Source organism: Lonchura striata, chromosome 9, assembly GCF_050655825.1.
Source record: "Lonchura striata isolate lonStrDom1 chromosome 9, ASM5065582v1, whole genome shotgun sequence".
NCBI classification, from domain to species: domain Eukaryota; kingdom Metazoa; phylum Chordata; class Aves; order Passeriformes; family Estrildidae; genus Lonchura; species Lonchura striata.
In genome coordinates, this window is record NC_140711.1 from 27140773 (window position 1) to 27161300 (window position 20528).

Sequence of the window (20528 nt, forward strand, 5' to 3'; positions counted from 1 at the left end):
TTAGGTTCTAATGGAACATAAAATTGCTTAGTTTAGATTTGCCAAAGTAACTGTTTGCCTTAATTCACAATAAGTGTATTTCATGTGACAAGTTAATGGAGTTACATCAAATGGAAAATTACAAATTGAGAGTGTTGTCTCATTTCAGCATTTCTGCTCATATGTGAATGATAACTGGGTGTTACTGTTCCCACCACAGAAGAGCAACACTACACTATCCTGTGCTGTTACACTGCTGTTCTGGCACCAAACAGAAAATCAGTTGTGGCAGACAAACCAGTAGATAATGCTATATCCAGTCTCTTAGAGACACATACACCTTAATGAGCAATAAGATACCTGTTATGCTAGAATAATTGATTTATTTTCACTTGATCAGTTGTCACATCAAAGGGAAGCATCTGTTCATCATCTTTGTAGCAAAACTGGACAATACACACAAACTGTGTCACAGGTTTTGGGAGCAGCCAGATGAAACTTGGTAGCTTTTTCTCCAGGAGACTGGTCATAAAATAAATAAATAAATAAATAAAACTCTGAGATAAAGAAATTAGGGTTCCATAGACACTTGTCAAAAAAAATTCCTAAACAAATACCAGACAACTTGATTTTTAAGTGGGGTGGTGTGGGGGGGAAGCCTGGCTTATCATTTCAGTTGTGTGGTGGCAACCAAAGAAGTGACTCAGATCACCAATATGTTGTTTTCTTCCAGAGCAGGCTCTGTGTTTGAAAGCTCAGCTATTACAGCTCAACTGAAGCAGTTTCTTTGACTGTGGTCCTCTTGTGAAGCTGTTGTAAGGGTGACCTATCCCAGCATCAGTAATCATTGCTGCTTGGGATTCCTTCATCCTGGGGAAACACCTGCCTGCCATATGGCTGATACAACTATGGGGAAATTGAGTAGCTTCAGTAATTAAGCAATGCATCCAGTAACAACTCCAGCATTTCCCCATCACCCTAACAGCCAAAAAACGCTGACCAGCTCTCTGCCTGGAAGGATTTAAATTTGACAACGCTGCTGAGCTCGAGTTCTGGTTTCCTCGCAGGTGATGAGGCACCCAGACCACGTGTCCTCCTCCGTGTACCTGTGGGCCCACCACGAGAAGCTGGTGATCGTTGACCAGTCGGTGGCGTTCGTGGGTGGCATTGACCTGGCGTACGGGCGCTGGGACGACGACGAGCACCGCCTGACCGACGTGGGCAGCGTCAAGCGCGCCGCCGCCGTCAAGTCGGTGTCCACCGCCAACCTGGCTGTAAGTGTCTTGTGGTGGTGGTGGATGCAACCTTCCCCAAGAGCCAGTGGGCAGGAGCCACAAGAGCACCAGCACACACACACACGCACACATGCAGCAGCTCGGCAGTGAAGACACGGGAGGGTCCAGGCATGGAGTTCCAACATGCTTTAATGCAGGGAAGTGCTGAAGGAGTCCAGGGGCAAAGACAAAGGAGGGTTCAGGGTATAAATACAGGAAAGAGGGGGTGGAGAAGGGCATCAGGGATCCAGTGTCTGAGGGCTGAGGTGGTACAGAGGGAAGGGACCAATAGGGAATGCCAGGGTGGATGGGCAGGGTTACACAAACCAATGGGAAAACAGGGGAGGGAGAACTTACTAGAACATTAACATATAAAGGTAAAAGGAGAAGGGAAGGCCATTGGGCCAATGGGGAAGACAGAACTGGGACAAATTAACATAGTGCTGCAGAGCACCATGGGCTCTTTCCTCACCCTATCTATGGGGAAAGCCCAGAGCCAGTGGTGCATCTCTCCACAGTATTGTAATTTTCTTCTCCCCAGTAGGTTTCCAGGCCTGCACATAAGTGGGCAGGGTCCAGGTGGTGGCCACGGTCAGCCATGGCAGGTCTGAGGAGGGGTGAATGGGCTGTGTTCTCTTCTGAGCATAGGGTTGGGTTTTGGAGCTTTAATGACAAATAAGTGATGAGACGAAGGCTCTAAGCATCAAATTATTCTTTAGGTCTAGATGTTGACAAGTGCTTGCTAGGACACAGAAATAGGAGAGCTGGGTTTCCACTGGAGCTTGGAACAGCAGACACAATTTGAAGTCTGTGTTCTTAAAATCATAGAATGGTTTGAGTTGGAAGGGACCTTGAGGATCATGTTGTTCCTACCTCCATCATGGGCAGGGACAACTTCCACTAGAGCAGGTTGCTCCATGTCCTGTCCAGTCTGGCCTTGAACACTTCCAGGGATGAGGCATCCACAGCTTCTCTGGGCAACCTCTCATTTCTTAACAAAACTTAGAAATGCAGAGTAAGCACTTGCAGAGTGCTCTGAAATGTTTGTTGTTTGTGCCCTCAGCAGCTGCCTTGGTTGCTGACCTTTCTGCTAGCCTGGGTCTGTATGCAACCACACGTCTCTAAATTTGAGACATCTAGGTTGATGAGAATTTCAAGGGAAGTAATAATCCAGATTAAATTTATGGATCTAAATGCTGCTAATATTATTAGGCTTTCCTGGTAAGTGCCTTCTCAGTACAGACTCTCCCCAGAAAGCATGCCTAGTTCCCACTTAAGTGTGTCTGTCACAGAGCAAAATTTGGCTCGTGGTTGTTTCTGAGCACTGATCTGCACGAGAATCTGTAGTTAAAGGGGAACCTTCTCATACCTGACCTGGAGCCACATCTTGTGTCTTTTAAGGCTGCAGCAGAGTTGACTGAACGTGTCCCACTGCAGCCTCAAGGTCTGGCCCCAGAGAGCCACTTGTTCGAGAGAAATGCTGATGATGCCCCAGACACATCAAAGATGAAAGGAGTAGGAAAACCCAAAAAGTTTTCAAGGTTCAGCATTTACAAGCACCTGCACAAGCACGGCATGCACCACGCTGACAGCGTCAGCAGCATCGACAGTGAGTCAAGTAAGTGGTGTTCAGCTAAATAATGTATATAAAGGATGTGTGGAGGTGGATGGGTGGGTGTATGTGCACGTTCACATGATTTCTGGGGCAATGTGTTCTTTGTATGGAAGGAAGGTTGACATGTTACCTAACTATCATAATAATAGCTGTGTGTAGCCAACATGTAAATTTGTGTTGCTGCAAAATAGAGAAGAAAGGCTTTATGTGGATTTTTTATTTAGCTAATTAGCAATTTTCATGAGTCGTCAGATGATGTGATGCAGCGTATGTGATTCTTGATGTTTGTGTTGTTGGAAAGTGTTTGTTCGTGAAAGAGAGAATTGAATCTTTCATTTTTCAACTTAGATTTATTATAACAAGCAAATAATTTCTGAATGGGATTATCCCCTCTCATAGACTAGTGTTAAAAGCTAGGTTTTAAATAAGTTCACTTAAATGGAAATATTCCAAATTTACCCACTTACTAGAGAGGAAAGTCTGTTCAACACTTGAATGTTTAAATGCAGCTTTTAATTCCTGACATTAAAGATAATTTCAGTGCTAAAATTACAAGGATCATCTTGGAAATTGTTCCAGAATTAAATCCTTCCTGAAAATCCTCAGCTTTTGAAGATTGGGGAATTTAATGGAATTTCCATCCCTCCCTGATATTTCTCTTGCCTCTGGCTCCTTATGGGGGTCTTGGTTGCAGTCAGCTCAGGACACAGCCATGGCTTTGTACTTAATTACTTCATTACAGCTGTTTGGGTTAAAGCCAGCTGGGTCCTGAATTAGGTCCTTTGCCTGGCAGCCACTTGCAGTTCCAGCTAACTGACATGTGGTTTGAGTTCCTGTCTGCCAGGTGTCTTCAGACAGGAGCAGGCACCAGGGTGCAGAGGTGGATGTGTGTGTTGCCATGAATAGAACATCTTGACTTTCTGCAGGTTACTCTAACCCCCCTAGGAGCCCGCCGAATATAATCCAGAGTTTAAGGCCCCATCTGAAAATGTTCCATCACCACAGTGAATCCAAACAGGGGCTCGCTGAGCCTCGTGAGGGTAAGTGGAGGAAGGCTGAACTGTGGACCCCTTCAGGCTTTAGCTGCTTTATAATGTTTTTGCATTATAACTATGGTAAGATGAGGTTGGGTGCCAGGATCAGCCTTCGCTGCTTGTTGTTCTCCCAGCATCCTTTTCCCTCCTCTGTGGGCATCCTGGCAGAAGAGCCTTCTCCAGAAACTACAAATGCTGCAGCATAAATAAATAAGAATTAAAACCCCCAAAACAACAACAACAAACCAAAATCAAACAAATGAGCAAACAAAAAATTTGTAATAAAGACAGCAGGGAACAGTTGCAGAAATAGTTCTGATTCTGGTATGTGATGATTTCAGCAGCTCTCATCCTGTAAAAGAAAGAGCTGTTACTGGAACTGGGAAGTTCTGTATTGGATATTTTTAAAGTAAACCTGATGCAAGAAGAGATGCAAACAGAGAGAGGAAGCAACAGAGTGGCTGCTGCCAGTCCTGTGTTTGGACAAAGACTAGGGTCCCCTCTTTTCCTTCAAATTAAAACCAAGGAAAGCACACTCAGTTGAGACAGGAGTTTGGTGGTTGTGAGCACTGAGCTGTTCCCACCTCTGGACTGGAAGTGCCTGGTACCTTTCCAGGATGCCTTTGGGTTCAGGAATGGAGTGAGGAGCAGTTCTTCAGCATCATCCTCTTGCAAACATCTTCCTCTAAGGCACTAATTGCCAGTTACAGAATATTGGTTACAAAGTAGTGGCAGGCAACAAAACACTTCCATGTCTTTGTGGAGACAATGTGCAGTCTCCCCTGTGGCCATTCATGCTCACAGTCATTCATGAGTCACTGTGCAGTCACTGGAGCGTGGACACAGAGCGTGTGTTGGCCTGTGTCCCACTCATTCCCATTGCCACCCAGGCACGTTGAGTCAGTGATTCCCCAGCTCCACCTGGACTCTCACTAGAGGCTGGAGCTCCCCAAGGCAGCTGTGGTGCAAACCTGCTGCATGGCATTTCTGGCATGGCTTGGCTCAGCTCGGCTCGGCGGGGTCAGAGCGGCGCTGGCAGGGCTTGCTTTGTGTCCTCTGGTCTTGTGCTGCTGCCAGTGACTGTGTTTTGTGTGTTTTGTGTGTTTTGTGTGTTTTGTGTGTTTTGTGTGTTTTGTGTGTTTTGTGTGTTTTGTGTGTTTTGCGTGTTTTGCGTGTTTTGCGTGTTTTGCGTGTTTTGCGTGTTTTGTGTGTTTTGTCGACTGTTGAAAGTTGTTTTTTCTGTGTGCTAAGGGGTTCTGTGGTTAGCTGGTGGCGTGGTTGGGTTAGGAGGAGGTTTCTGCTCATGGCATTGCTGTATAATTACTGCATTAATATTTGGTGTCACAGATGCAGGCTGCTCTCACAGTCAGGAAATAACACCAGGTAACTGCTTATGGTCTAGACCAACATTTTTGGATTTTTAAGAGCATGGAAAAAGAGTGCAGTCCACCAAAGTATGTGCTCTGGAAAAGGGATCCTGTTAGGAGGGAATACCCCTGCGTACAATATTTCAGACCATTTTTAATTAACATGAATTTGGAATTCAGGATCCATTTGTTCAACATGTAAAATTGTATCAAAAATGACACTGCTATTTGGAAAAAACAACATTATACTAAGAAACCCCAATACTTCATGAGGGAACATGAACATCTCATTCTAGATAATAAATACTACTTGTATTAGAGAAGATACACCCTGCTAGAGAGGCAAAATAATAAACTCTCTAGCAGAGAAGATGGAATTAGTTCACTATTAATGTAAAATATATGAAGTACATGACATACATGATCTGCCATGTGGAAATATTTAAGTTTTATTGAACTGGAGAAAGGCAAATGGTTATAGGGTGATGTAGTCCAAGATAAAATTTAGCATCTGCTTTTCATTTCCATAACAGACTCCTATTTATAACGTCTTCTGATTGTACAAGAAATACTAAAATAGGGAGGAAAAAATACTGACATACATCCCTTGAAAGCAACAGGAGGACTAGGGAGAAACCAGCTTCAGCTGCTTGGGACTGGCTGGTCCCACCAGTGCTGTTCCGTAGCTGTGAGTCTCTCACTGCTGTGTGCAATGGATGGCCATGACTTTGGAGCATGTTTTTGTTTTGTTTGCCTGCGACAGATAAAGGATCCATCCGTAGCCTGAAGACAGGTGTTGGAGAGCTGCTTGGGGAAACCAGGTTCTGGCACGGAAAAGACTATTGCAACTTTGTCTTTAAAGACTGGGTTCAACTTGACAAGCCTTTTGCTGGTGAGTGGGAGCCTTTGCATTCCCCAAACTTTGTTCTGTACCTTTTTGATCTCAGATCTTATTTTTCCTGCCTCCAAGCCAGAGGTAACAAGGCTGATTTGGTTTGGTTGCTAGGAAAAAGCAGCAAAACTCCCTTTGAGGGATTTTAGGACCAATTATGCTGTTGCAGTCCAAGTCGTCTGCCTTGGGGGTGCTTGGTGCCAGAAACCTCAGTCTGAGGAGGGGGATGGTGTACTTTTCCACACTCGTGTTCTTTGCCTGAGGAAGTTCAGCCATGCTCCCTTGTCCCACAGACTTCATTGACAGATACACCACGCCCAGGATGCCCTGGCACGACATCTCCTCCGTGGTGCACGGCAGAGCCGCGCGCGACGTCGCCCGGCACTTCATCCAGCGCTGGAACTTCACCAAGGTGGGTGTGGGTGTCACTGCTGGGGGCATGGAGATAAGCACAGCCTTGCCTCATCCCCCTGCCCTCTGCAGGCATCTGTTTTATTTCCTTGTGTTGTTTGATATGTTGCAAACATTTTTTCTTTATCTGTTGCAAGCATTTTTTCTTTATCTGTTTTTTTCATTCCCCGTGCAGATTATGAAACCCAAATACCGGTCCCTGTCCTACCCATTCCTGTTGCCAAAATCTCAGCAAACTGCTAACGAGTTGAAGTATCAGGTGCCCGAGGCTGTTCCTGCCACAGTCCAGGTGGGTGTTGGTCTCCTGCTCACATACTCCTCAGAGAGCTTGTTGTGCATCCTCCCAGGAAGTTTGAATGCCTGACAGACCCTCTGCAGAACTTGACTTATAAGATGCAAAACTCTTTTCTAATTCAATTCACAGATTAGGTGACAGGATCCTTAATGACAGTAGAATAATGCAGCTCTTCTAGTAGAGAGGCATTAATTTTTATTTCCACCTTTGAGGTAAGGGGACTAAAGTGTCTGCAGTACTCAAGTGGTGGGAACACTGTGCCTTTGCACAGCCGTGTGGTTTAATGGTTTGTTTTCTGCTGCTCTTCATCTAACACCTAACATTTGGGCTTTATGATTCAAGAAGGCCTGATGGGTTGAGGTTACCCAGTGAGTATTTATCTCAGATCTTAGAGCAGTCTGCCAGGCTCTGATGCCTCGCTCAGACTGGTGATGGTCAGTGAGAGGCAGAATTAAGTGGAGTCTTGGGGCTGGAGTCTTGCTTTCTGCCTTGAGCTTCATCTGCACTTTATTATGCAGTCCTGCACCCCTGTGGCTCCTCTGCAGTTCCACACAGTCAGCCCACAGTCTGATTTGTGACTATCAGTCTCACAGTCAGAATTGCCAAGATACCTCTGTTTAAAAGCCCAGTTTGATCTGTCAAGTGCACATACTTGAATACTTGAATATTGGTGTTACCCCGCAGAAGTAGGAACTTGTTGAAGAGTACAAAGTCAAAATACTTATGCTGAAGCAGCAAAACCATTGTGTGTGTCTGTGGATGAAAGATGTATGAAGTAAGAGCAGTTAGACCAAAACCAGGAAAAATGCATGACTTTGCTCTTTGTAAGGAGTGGTCCGCCCAGAAGACAGCACTGCTCGGGGAAGCTGAGTGAAATAAAATGCTTTTTTCTGGGTTTGTGGGTTGCCAGGGCATTGTCTGCTCTTCTCTGTGTGGTGTGAGGGATGGGCAGCACAGGGATCTTGTGTCAGGGCTCTGGGGTGTTTTACATCATCCTCCAAAGCAAGGATCCCAGCTTGCTGGGAAGTAGTTCCCTTCAGGCATCATCCTGTTCCCTGTGGTTCTAAATGCCTCCTTGTCTGTATCTGACACCAGCTTTTTGGGAAATCTTGTTCTCATGGAATTGATGGGGCTTGTGTCCCCTGAGCACACTTTAACCACAAGATAAGCCACAACTTCTAAATCACAGGGTTTGCTGTAGCAGAAAGTTCAGCTCTACTGATTACAGAACTGGAAGCATTTCCCAAAGGAGAAATTAAACTGAGAAAAACCTAGATGCAGTTTCTCTTCAGTCCAGCTGCAGAGCTGCTGGCTCAGGGCATCAGGCCGTGGGAGAGGAGGATGGAGCTCAAACGGTGACTGCGGAATCCACAGACTCCAGTGCTGAGTGATGGGTGAGCAGTTGGAAAACCAGCCTGGCCACCACATTGCTGAGGCATTGCAAATAACTGATACATCCAGGAAATGAGGGGCTGCTCTCAATGATGCCATAAGTAGCAAAAAGAGAGCAGGTTTGTCTTGTAAATTATTCATTTGAAACTACCTTGCTCATTTCTTATTTATGCATCTGTCAAAACAGCCCTGCATGTAGACAGATAAATAAACTTACATGATATTAGGCTGCAAATGTGTTGCCATGAAATCTACCAACCTTCCCAGTACGAGGGAAAACTGGTGGGGAAGAGCATTTGTAGTGCCAAGCCTGGTGGAATCAGTGAGGAAGGCTCTTCTGCCCAGGCTGGGACACCCTGCCTGCGTGCAGGAACCCAGGCTGCTTCAGCTGGGTTATGATTTCTGGGTGACCTCCTCAAGCTCCAAGGCAGGGATTTGCAGGCACATAGTAAAATGTTTACTGTCTCCTCCCTAGTACCCACACTGGCCTGGTTTCCCTTGGTCCCCAGGTGACACAAGTGCCCTGAGCATCCCTGAAATCCCACAGTGAATCCAAAAGTGACTCAGTCTGTCCTCCTGATGGAGGTTTCAGATTTGGCTGCTGTAGGAAGTGGGGACAGGGGAGTACACTTGTGGCCTAGATCTGAACACTCCCCATCCTGGTTGCCTTTTTCTGGAGCTCCCAGGGGGTCCATCAAGACCTCCCTGTATGATTCCTCCTTTTCTGCAGTGACATAAATATCAACCTCTTGCCTGTCCAGTTTATTCATTTTGGAGCAGAGGGCTCAGGTGCTCGAAGTCTCCTCTCAGTGGTACAGTTCTGCACAGAAACAAGCAGATATCCTAAAATCTTTTACCAACTTTTTATCCAGAAAAACTACAGAAATGTTCTTGTTCTTCTTAGTATTGAATCCTTTGGCTGGCTGGCTGGCAGCCAATCCTGTTATCTCCATTGGAGTACTGTATAGGGATTTTATAGGCAGAAGTTACTGCCCCAAGGTAAAATCCAGCATCCCAGGACTGTCCTTGGCTGTGAGGTGATTGAGGAAAGCCTGGCTGTTAGGTTTCTTGTTTCTGACCTTGTTTGCAAATCTGTCTTCAACTGTGGGCAGATCTGAGGAAGGGAAAACACAAAAGATCCTTGGGGATTGCAACATTGCTGCAAGCCCAAACCATTGACCTGTCAGTAACAGATTCCAACCTCATTGTACCATCTGGTTTTGCTCTCCTCTATGAGAGGAGAGGAGTGGAAAGCATTTCTGGGAGGATAGAGCACTGACAAGGGCTTTCCCCTGGGCAGGGAAGATGAATGCAGTGTGTGTGGGAAACACTGTGGAGGTACAGGCTGGGAAGGAGGAAAAGGAGTCTGGCATGTTCTCCCATCCTCTTTAATTTGAACTTCATGGCTTTGCTTGCAATAAGCAACATGATTTTTGCAAGAGCACATTGATTCTTGCAAGAGTCAAATAGAGATCTGCCAAAGGCAGTGCCAGATTTTTTTCCACTATTCCATCTCCCATTTTCCACTCCAGAGTTTGCAGTTATCTGCCAAAGCCAGCATTGCAAAAGATGCGATGTGGTGAGGCAACATCCCATTCCTGATGGAAATGCAATGAAAGTTTAATGCTCTGGCAGCAGCTGACACCCTCACCTCTTTGAAGTCTTTGTGAGAGCCCTGCTTTGTTCAGGGTTTATGCACTAGCCCTCGGCAAACATCACATTTATTACCCTTGTATCAGCTAGAGAAGTTAAAGGGATGACAAGCTATTGAGAGGCTCGGGAGGGGAAGGGAGAGGCTGGAACATGGAGACTCCAGCTCTGGATGGGAGGGGCTCTGCTGGGCAGCATGTGGCCTTTTGTCCCCAGGAAATAGGTTGGGTTTGAACCAGCAGCCCTTAAATACCTTGACGGGAAAGAGAGGTGTCCAGAAGTGTGAGATGGAACATCAGTGATGAGAGAAGGGCTGTGTAGCAAACTTCCAGGTGTGGGTATGTGTGAGTGCCACAGCTCTGTCTCCATGGGATGCTGCCTTGGTGGCATTGTGCTGTCCCTGTGGCTGCAAACCTGTTAAAAACAACTTTATTTTGAGGGGATCCAAGATGAAACACCTTATACGCATTCTGCTGTCCCAGCCAACATTTTCTGATGTCTCTTCTTCCCTTTGCTTTGAGGATTTGAGGTTGTACCTGATGGGAGCTTTTTGGGTGGTGCTGTGACAGCTTTTTGGAATTAGCCATGGCACATTGTTCTGGGGTGAGGCAGAGAGATGATGGCCCTGTAACAGGCCCAGGGTGTGGAGTGTGCTGGGGTGCCAGTTATGTGAAGGGGCGAGGAGGAATGTAGGGAAGGGCAGGTGGATGATGCACTGAGAAGTCAGGGTGCTGCAAAGGGATGGTCCTAAGTGATGGTTCTGTTGTGTTAATTAGCAAAAAAAAAAAAAAAAAAAAAAAGATTTTGTGTTTTGTGCACTGAAAAGCTACAATCTGCCACTTTCTAAAGTACAGTTCCAGATTGCTGTGCTGCTGAGAGTGGAAGTGCTGTGAGCTTCAGTCCAGGCTGCGTATGGAATAATTAGCCTGCTTTCTACCCAGAAAAAAACCTGTTTTTTCTGTTCTTATTAATGCCAGTAACAGCTTATTAATGCCAGTGGTGGAATTTTGTTCAAGATCTCAGTCTGCCATGGTGCTCAGTGTTATTTCAGCAGTGCCCAGCTTGGGATGAGTGGGAACTCTCAGCCTTGGCTTTGTAAACCAAATAAGTGATTAAAAACCTTTGGGAATGATCAGCATGGCCTTGCAGGGGCTTGTGCAGGCAAAGGGCAGCTGCTTTGCACTGCTAAAGGCTGTAGCAGCTCTTGTATTCAGGCTGGCTCCCTCAATCCAACATCTGTGACCCCAACACTCAGTTAGGGAGACTGCAGAGTGCACCCTCCTGTTGGCCAAGAGAGCAGCCAAATTCAAGAGTTGCAGGGCCTGTTTTTTACTGGGAAAAGCAGATGTGGGAGAAAGCTCTTGTCCAGGTGAAGGAGCTAGCTCAGGAGCCATCTGCTGTTAAACAGCCAAGACCCCAAGTGCCACCTCCAGGGAGCCTCTGGAGACAAGAGGATTGGTTTGGTGGATTCCCAAGAGATCAGGATTTTGCTGGAACTGACACACACATTTCACAGATCCCCAGCCCCTGGGTCTTGTGCTGTGTGGGACTGGCCCTGAGTTCCAGTATAGTGGTTATACTGAGATATTTTAAGGCTATTGTTTCAATGTTTTTGTCTTGACAATGTTTAAAGAGAGAGGCTAATAACAAGTAACTATTCTCCCAAGCACGTACTCTGCTAACACTTAATTAAAAACTACATTTCCATCTAGAAAAGCATCACTTGGGGTGTAGTGTGGCTGCTTCTTGACTCAAAGTGCAGGAGTAGGAGGTGCCACAGCATCTCTGGCTTGGGGAGACAGGATGCTAACTGCTGTGGGGCTTGCTCAGCTTGGCCCAGAGTACAAACAAAGGTTGTTTCTCATGTTGGTTGGGCTCTCTTGCACAAAAACTGCAGGGTGGAGGGGCAGGACATGCCCTGGTGATCCTGAAGGAATCTAGTTTAAAAGTGGATTTCCAGTAGAAACTAAGAAATAAATGTGGGTAGCTGAACAAAAAAATTGTGAAGTTGTATCATCACAAATTGGACCGTGCAAGAATTGGGCAAAAGAAACAAATGACCTCAAGTGATGAGGACAAAGGCATGGCCTGCATTATCAGACTGTTATCAGACTGACTGTGTGGTTCTGTACAGCCTCCTTGGGGGAAAAACACCCTGCCCCAGCTGGAGACCAGCTTTCAAGTGCTGGGCAGAGATCACTGATGGGGATGTGCATCCCCAAAGCTTGGAAATTTAGGTTGTTTTAAAAGCAATTTAGCATAAGACCTTAAGCAGGAGCAAGCATCTGGAGCTGCTCAGGTAGGAGAGACCAGTAGTACAGCAATGGATCAGGGCTCTTATGCTTCTAATCTTGCTAAGCATTAATATTATTTCTGACTGCCCTCTCTCACAATTATAAATGCACTACAAATGTTGCACTTACTACCTAATTTAGTGAAAGCCTGGCTGTGCCAGGGAAGAGCCTTGCCCCTGGGATAATTCAGGTGCCGTGGTGCTATCCTGGATGGACAGAGCTGAAGGTGTCTCTCTCTTGCTTTCCAGGTGATCCGCTCTGCTGCTGACTGGTCTGCTGGCATTAAATACCACGAGGAGTCCATCCACAAAGCCTACATCAGCGTGATAGAGAACAGCAAGCACTACATCTACATAGAGGTCAGTGGCAGGGAGGGAAGGCAGGAGGGTCCTGATGCTCTGGGCATGGCTTGTAGCCATCAGGAGGCTAATTACTTCTTGAGGTTTGGTCCTAAGCTTTTATGCATTTAGACAGATCCTTTACCTTCAGTGGTCTTCAGGCCAGACTGATGGCTGACAGCCATCTGACCACGAGGTGGGAAAAAGTAGACCTCTTTGCATAAGGCTCTTTGCAAAATTGCCAGCAGCATTCATGGCCTGTGCAATAGTCTCCCTGTCCCCTTTGCAGTGTCTTTTGTGCATGCCCAAACTTCCCATTCACAGGGCAGCTCTTCATCCACACAGCCTTCAGCTGCAGCAATCTCTTGTGTCAGAGTGACACTCAGTGCTGGCTGAATGGAGGTGCTTTTTCTCCTCCCTTTTTTTTTTTTTTTTTTTTTTTTTTAAGTTAGGCTCTTGTTAGGTTGCTCTTCACATGAACTTTCTAAGGAGTTGTGGTTAATAAGGACTAATTCATTCCCTGAGCAAGCACAGACACACATAACATTTAATCATAATTTAAAAAAAACTCCATTCCAATGGCACACAAACCTAGCTATCTTTAGTTGCTCTTGGTCTGAAATAAAGCATGCAAATATTTTGGGTTGGTTGCTGGCAGTGTCTGACAGTAGCTTCACTTGCTTTTCCTGCAGAACCAGTTTTTTATTAGCTGTGCTGATGACAAAGTTGTCTGGAACAAGATCGGTGATGCAATTGCTCAGAGGATTCTTAAAGCTCACAGGTAACCTGTTCTTAATGAGGCAGTGGAACTCTTCAGGTGCATTTCCATGCTGGGGTGCAAAAAATAACCCCTCAGTGGCCACAGCAGAACAGTAGCTGTGCCAACACAGAACTGAAGGGGTCAAACATCTGCATTTGCAGCAGTGAGACTCCTGAGTGGTTTCTTTGCATGCAGAGAGTGATTTTCTGGATTTACCCCAATATAAATGTATTTTTAACTCCTTGTTTAAATGCAAGTCCTTTGTGCTCTGGTTCAGTGACACCTTTGCTCCATTGCCAATTTGCCTTGAGCTGGGTGGTCAGGCAATTTCGTGGGTGGGAAGCACGAACTGGGATTTGTGGTTTATTTAAATCATCTAGAGAGGAGCGGCGTCAAATTGGGGAAGCAAATACATTTTGAGGATTTGACTGCAGGGTTCTGCTATTGTTTGAACAACTTTTTCTGGTGGGTGTTCACCACCTCCATTCTTTGCAAGGGGACCGTTGTTTGTTCCTGGATGGATTGAATCCAGCCATGTTTTAGACACTCCTTCAGCACACCTCACCCTGTGTTAACATTAATGCCACAGGTAGTGGCTTGTTTTCACTTTGATCCTGGGCAGCCTTGCTTAGGGTTGCTCCCCTGGAGTCTCTTTGAGACATACAATTCATAGTATAAAACTGTACCCTGCTCCTGCTGGGCTGAAATACAGGAAACTTTCTAAACTCTTCATCTCTCGTGGGCTTTTCACCACACACGGAGATGTTTTCTTGCATGGATTATTTTTTACATATTGTAGTTGTCCAGAACTCTGCAGGGCCTGCTTTTCCAGAGGTTCTCTCTTCAAGGTTGTAGGAATTTTGTTCTTTTTTGCACTTCAGCTTGGAAATTCCCACTTGGATAAGGCAACTAACCTGAGACAGCCACCAGAGTGCAGGAAATGTCTGCAAGGCCACAGGCCACAGGAGCTGCCCTGGGCCAGGCTTTGTTCAGAGCACTGTGAAGAGAAGAGCACCATTGCATCAGGGAGAGCCTGGGTGTTATCAGCTGTGCTGTTAACAAGGGGTGGAGTTGCCTGTGATCTGTGTGAGCTGCAGTGAATAGCCCAAAAAATTGAAATTAGCTAAGGATGAAAAGGTGGAATGGATTTTCTCACCTGTGGTAAGTGAGGAGCAGTGCCAGTGCTGCTGGAAATGCTGTTGTTGAGTTTGTAGTGCAGCTTTGAGGCTCAGAGGCAGCTGGACGAAGCATCTCCGGGGCTAGAGGAGAGCTGGAGAAGGACTTTGAAAGAGAGCACGTGTGATAGGACAAGGGGAAATGGCTTTGAAGTGAAAGAGGATTAGATGGAGTATTGGGCAGAAATTCTTCCCAATGAGGGTGCCCAGAGAATCTGTGGCTGCCCCATCCCTGGGAGTGTCCAAGACCAGGCTGAACTGGCCTTGGAGCAGCCTGGGATAGTGCAAGGTATCCCTGCCCATGGTCCCATTTCCAGATATGATGCTCACTTCTGCATTACTCCAGTTGTATGCCAGTAGTGTGCTGGCTTCATGTTAGCAATTCCTAACTGAATATAAAGTTAAAATTCTGCACTACCTAAGATTAAAAGTAAATTCAGACCTAAATGGTTTGTATCATACTGCTAATTTTCCTAACTGCCTCAGGAGAACAGATCAATTATAAATTAAGGTCTCTAGTGAGCTTGTATACTTCTTATTCTTCTAGACTAAATATTTTCTACTGATGTTATTAATAATGTTTTCTTAGTTTCCTCTTTTTTTCCATGGGTGGCTCTCTAAGCAATTTAGTAAACTGTCCTTATACAAACAAGCTGCTTTCTGGGGAATGTTTTTGTTGGTAGACCTTTCTCATGATACAAACAGACTTGATTTCACAGTCTCTTGTGTCTGGGTAAGGCCTCATTAACTATTTCTGAGCTCTGCTGGTGAACCAGAGCCAGTCTGCAGTGCCCAGCACAGCTGGAAGGAAGCTGGTTGAAATGAGACACACAGGTCCTCACTGTCTCCCTCCCAGCTCAGGTAGGACCCCAGTGCTTCACAATTCCACACCCCTAAATTCACAGGCATGGCTTGCCCGAGGAAGGAGTGCTGCTGGCAAAAACTGCAGACTGGCTCATCCTCAGAGTGTTTCTGAAATGGTTTTGTGCTGATTAAACTGTGTTTGCCATCTAGTGGCAGCATCCTTCCATGGAGCATTATCCTCGTCCTCTTCCTCCTCCGTGGCACAGAGCAGGGAATTCCCAGCACCCAGGGGCACCTGGAAAGTGCTCTCAGAGCAGATGCACCTGGCAGAGGAAACCCAAAGAGAGCTTTGAGAAAAGCCCCAAGCAGTGCCACAATAGTAGCTTTTCTTCTGAATGGGATCAGGATTAGGGCATGGATTAGTTTGGAGAACTCTGGAACTGAGATTTTTGGGTTCTGTGGAGTATTAAGGATATATTTGCCTTCCCCCAGTGATCAATGTTTTGCTTGTTCCCTGAACTTTTTCTACCTTTGTGGTGTTTCTGACTTCTGAAAACTGGGAAGCAGTGGGAATGCTGGGTGAGGTTTTGGGTTTCTGCCTGTGATAGCTCTGTAAGCTTTGCTCTCCCAGGCAGCTGTCCCCACCAGTCTGCACAAGTATCACTGTGACTATTGGGATGCTCAAACAAACTTCTGCAGTGGCAGACACAATCTCAAAAATTATTAGCCTGACCCAGAATTTCAGTAAAAATGTGTTTCTTTTCCTTTAGCTTCTTTTATTGTTTGCTGAGAGTAAATTTTTTACTCTGAGCACTCAGAGAAGCACTGATGGCAGGTGGTGATTTCTTGAAACTGGAAATGCACTTCACACTTTGCTCCCTTAAAATTTGTGTGGTAGCCTTGGATGGGAACCATCTCTGGGGAAGTGAAACTGAGGGGAATTCACCTTGTGTGAAGCTGTGGCTTCTCCAGGCTGGTGTGACCCTCCCAGGCTGACATTCCCCACACTCCCGTGTTCCAGGGAGAACAAGCGTTTCCGAGTGTACGTGGTGATCCCGCTGCTGCCCGGCTTCGAAGGGGACATCTCGACGGGCGGGGGGAACGCGCTGCAGGCCATCATGCACTTCAACTACAGGTACCTTGTGGGAATCCAGGGCTTCCCTCTGGCTGCCCTGGCAGGTCTGGGACCCTGGCAGGGGTCAGGAACCCCCCTGGACAGAGCCCCCAGAGACACTGTCTGTGATCTCTGTCCATGGAAAAGAGTTTGCAATCTTACAGGATGAATTACAAGCTCTGAGTGTTTGATAAAAGTAATCATTAAGTGTGGCACAGGTGCAACAGTAAAATTTTAGGATTCTAGATTAGGTGTTCAAAGGGGACAAGATGGAGTAAATTTGGTGTGCCTTGTCCTTTTACTCCTTCTTCATGCCCTCCATGTTTCACTGTGGTGTTGGCATTTTTCTGTTGGTTTAGGCTGGGGACACACTGTCCAACGTAGGTGACAGATATTGGCACGTTCTTGTAAATCCAGCCCAGGGAGTTTCTGGTATTTAATGCTTGTCACATCCCACTGAGGGCAGAGCCCCACACGCTGCCCTGCAGGACAGAGCTGGGCAGGGCAGCAGAACATGTGAGAGATAAACAGAATAAACAACCTGGGAACCAGCACAGACCAATTATGGCTTCTGCTTTGGCAGTGGGGCAGAAAGACAGAGACTTTCTACAATCTTGGAATCATCAATGCCCCAGATTCTGGCAGTACCTCACCAGGGTGTCAGACCCCTGCACACCTCCACTGCTGCAGGGGCTCCCCAAGCCCCACCTGCCATCAGTGGGACCAGCGTGGACAGAGCTTTGGGCAGTCTGGCCTTGGGGAATGTGGCCCATCGCAAGGGGATGGAGCTAGATGAGCTGTAAGGCTCAACCAACCCAAACCATTCCATGCTTGTTTTCCACTTTGCTGATTAATCAGATTTGCTGACCAAGATCTGTTTCCAAATCTGCCTTTTTGGCTGATATTTGGCCTGGCTCTACCTGTTGGCCCCATGCAGGCAATGGTATCTTCCTCAGTGTGATTCCCCCGCTCCAGGATGGATATTTTGGGGGGGCACTTGCAACCGAGCAGGTCTCACAGGAAGGACTGAGGTGCAGCAGGGTAGTCCTGGTGCTGAGAAATGCAGAAGGCAAAACGGCCCAAGATGGTTTTACTGGAAAGCTGCTGTGTTACAGTATAGCCAGGGCACAGTCAATGTGCAGAGACTGCTGCAACCCTCAGAGTGAAATCCCCCTTGTCTGCTGGCCTGCAGGGGTCTTGCTGCACCTCCAGGAGGATGAGTGGGGTAGGGGACACAAGCAGATGGAAAATAGCACATCCCCCTGACCCTTCTGCCTGAGCTTCCTCCTGCAAGGGCAACCAGAGGAAATTACCCATGGGTTGGTTGGAATTCCAGTTGTGGCTGTTCCAGCCCAGCCATAATCACACAAACTCCCTGACCTGGTGTTCTGCATGTGTCAACATTTTTCTTACTGTGATTTCACACCTAGGCCTGGCACAGGGGGTAGCAGCCCTGCTTGTCACATGTTTACAATCAGTGCTCTAGAAAGCAGAGGTGCTCCCTGCAGGTTGGTATGAGCTCCTTTTGGAACATGAGCAGTCCTAGATGTAGTAACAGTCATTTGGGGAAAAAAATGTGCTGTGGAAGCACCCTGTTTCTCCTGCTGTTTGGGAAGCAGCTGTGTTTGTGATTCACCCCACTTGGTTCTGCTCCAGCACAAGCTGCTGTCAGCAGCCATGGGGGTGCTGATGGCTGCCTACCTTCCTTCCAGGACCATGTGCCGAGGGGAAAACTCCATCCTGGGCCAGCTGAAGGCAGAGGGTAAGAACTTTATTCCTCTCCTCTGTGTTGTTTACTTTGGATGCTGCTGTTTGATGGATGCATCTGTGACACGTAATGCAGCACATGCCACGGGCTCCTGGGGCTGAGAGCGACCTCCTCCTTGCCTGTCCTCCCATGGCGAGCTCTGTCAGGTCACACAAGCCATGGCCACTTGTCAGGCTTCAGACCTGGCTGCAGCCCTGATCCAGAGGAGGGGAACACTCCAGGGAGGAGCACAGCACAGTTGCAGCTGCTCAGGGTTGTGTTATTTGGAAAACATCCTGAGCAGGGTCACGCTTCTGGGAGCCATGAGCCCTCAGTGTGGATCCCACACAGGGTTTGTTTCTGGCAGTTGTCAGATGTGGAGAGGAAGAACCTGCCTAAGCAGGTTTTTGGAGGCTGTTTCCTTGCCATGAGGAATCCTGCTGGAATTTGCTGAGAATTGGAGCACTGTGTAAACCCACATATCACAAATGTTAGGACTGTGCATAATGCCTCATTTGTTCTAGGTCCTGGTGTAAATCTGAACTGCACACAAGTGCATTAGGACACATTTGCCATACTGACCATGGACAAAACACCTGCTTCCAGCCTCCTTTCTGCAGGATCTGCAGAAAACCAGTCTCACAGTCCACCTATTGTGCTGTGCCCAGGAGACTGGAGTAATCTCTCACTGAAGCAGGAGTCTGAACAGGCAGCAGATCAGAGCAGCACAGTGAGCTCACAAGGAAATTTTCAAGTCTGTTAAAAAAACCCAAAAACCTATTTATGTAATCTGTTCATTTATAAGTTTAAAAAGTCAAAAGTGAACTGTTATTCATAGGGATCTTCATGTAAACAAGATATATTTTTTTTTTCTCTTCCACCTCCCTCATCCAATCAGTTTTCTTGTCTTTTAATTTTCAGTTGGAGATAAGTGGATAAACTACATATCATTCTGTGGCCTTCGAACATATGCAGAGCTGGAAGGAAAACTGGTCACAGAGCTCATCTATGTGCACAGCAAACTGCTCATTGCTGATGACAACACAGTTATAATCGGTGAGCAGGGGCTCTCAGGAGGGGTTTGGGGTACTGGGTTATACCTGGATCAATCCCTTCCCATCCCCATGCACGGTGCAGGCTGCAGGGCCGTGGACTTTTCTGTGTTGTCATTTCTTTCCTGAGAAATATTTTGCTGTCTCAAAAAAAACCCCAAAAAAACCCACCAAAATCAAACTCATAACTTCATCAAGAGGGAAGAAAGGATTCAGAGGGTTGTCATTTCATTTGTTTTTCTAAAATCTTTTAAATCTGTGTGTAACCGTGAAGAGAATCCCAGGGCAGGGAATATTGTCCATCTGTCTTGTATCAAACTCTGCTCTAGCAGGAAGACTTGTGAGACTTGTCATCTGTTCCTGAAAGAACAGAATGTGCTGTAAAATTTGGAAGGTTTGGACAACATGTGTCATGTATCAGCTCAGTTTCCTAAGAATGGGACAATATGCTATAGGGAGTAATAGATATCATTTCATTCTCTTCTCTTACCATATTTATTATGAGAACATGAAGCAAAGACAAGAGTGTTCAGGCTCACTGCAGCAGAATTTCAGCCTGTTTCTTTAAAGAAGCCCTTTTTGAGCTGTTATATGAGCAATAAAAACTTTGCCAATGAACACTTTAATACCAGATTTTTACAAGATTCAAAGTAGTCCCTCCCTTCAAAGAAGTGCTCTTAGATGACCTGTGGTGAGGTTTGCTCCTCTGTCCACCTTCTCAGGGGCCAGATCCTGTCTCCAGTGCACAGAGTGGCTCTGAGGTGGTTTGATCACAGCAGGAGCTATGTTGTTCCAGCAGCTGAGATGGTGTCGGGGGCTGAGGCAGCACTTAGATTTTATTCTCTGTACCTATAAGCTTGAGGGTAGATTTTTGTACAGCATGTGCATCTCTGCTGCCTGCTGAGGGGGATGGGAAGTCATCCCTTTTCCACATAAGAGAGTGCATGGAAATTAAGTGCTCATGGAGCTCCTGGTCTGGAGGAGGGGTGGAAGGACAGAGAGGCACTTAGCTGGTTTTTCCTCTGGAGATGTTGGCTCCTCTGGAATTAATCCAGTTCCTGAGAAGGCTCAATGGCTAACTGCAGCCTGTGGGTTTCTTCCACTTGTGTGTGGAGATTTTTTATTGTTGTTTTGGTAATTTCTGTGGGTTAATGAGTTCATTATGCCTGTTCTTCTCTGCATCTTGCTGTTCCCTTGGAGCCAACAGCTGCAAGCAAACAGTGTTTCCCCATGCCCTGTTTTCTGATGTCTCTGTAGGACAGAGGAACCTGTTTGGGGGGTCAGAGCCTCAGCTGGTCTCGAGCAGACCCCCCTGAATGGCACAGCAACGTGGTC

General features: G+C 46.5%; 1 protein-coding gene across 4 annotated transcripts in view; it reads left to right on the forward strand.

Moving 5' to 3' along the window:
* PLD1 (phospholipase D1) overlaps positions 1-20528 on the forward strand; it is a 75572-nt gene that overhangs the window by 47793 nt on the left and 7251 nt on the right. For 2 of the 4 annotated variants that reach the window (XM_085587359.1, XM_021548246.3), the window contains exons 14-24: positions 1047-1253; positions 2655-2871; positions 3795-3908; positions 6033-6161; positions 6455-6573; positions 6748-6861; positions 12452-12562; positions 13234-13322; positions 16302-16415; positions 18107-18156; positions 19063-19197. In XM_085587359.1, coding sequence (XP_085443485.1) covers positions 1047-1253; positions 2655-2871; positions 3795-3908; positions 6033-6161; positions 6455-6573; positions 6748-6861; positions 12452-12562; positions 13234-13322; positions 16302-16415; positions 18107-18156; positions 19063-19197 — 1399 coding nt within the window. The remainder of the gene's footprint in view (positions 1-1046; positions 1254-2654; positions 2872-3794; positions 3909-6032; positions 6162-6454; positions 6574-6747; positions 6862-12451; positions 12563-13233; positions 13323-16301; positions 16416-18106; positions 18157-19062; positions 19198-20528) is intronic. The other 2 variants (XM_085587360.1, XM_021548250.3) reach the window with 1 other exon arrangement.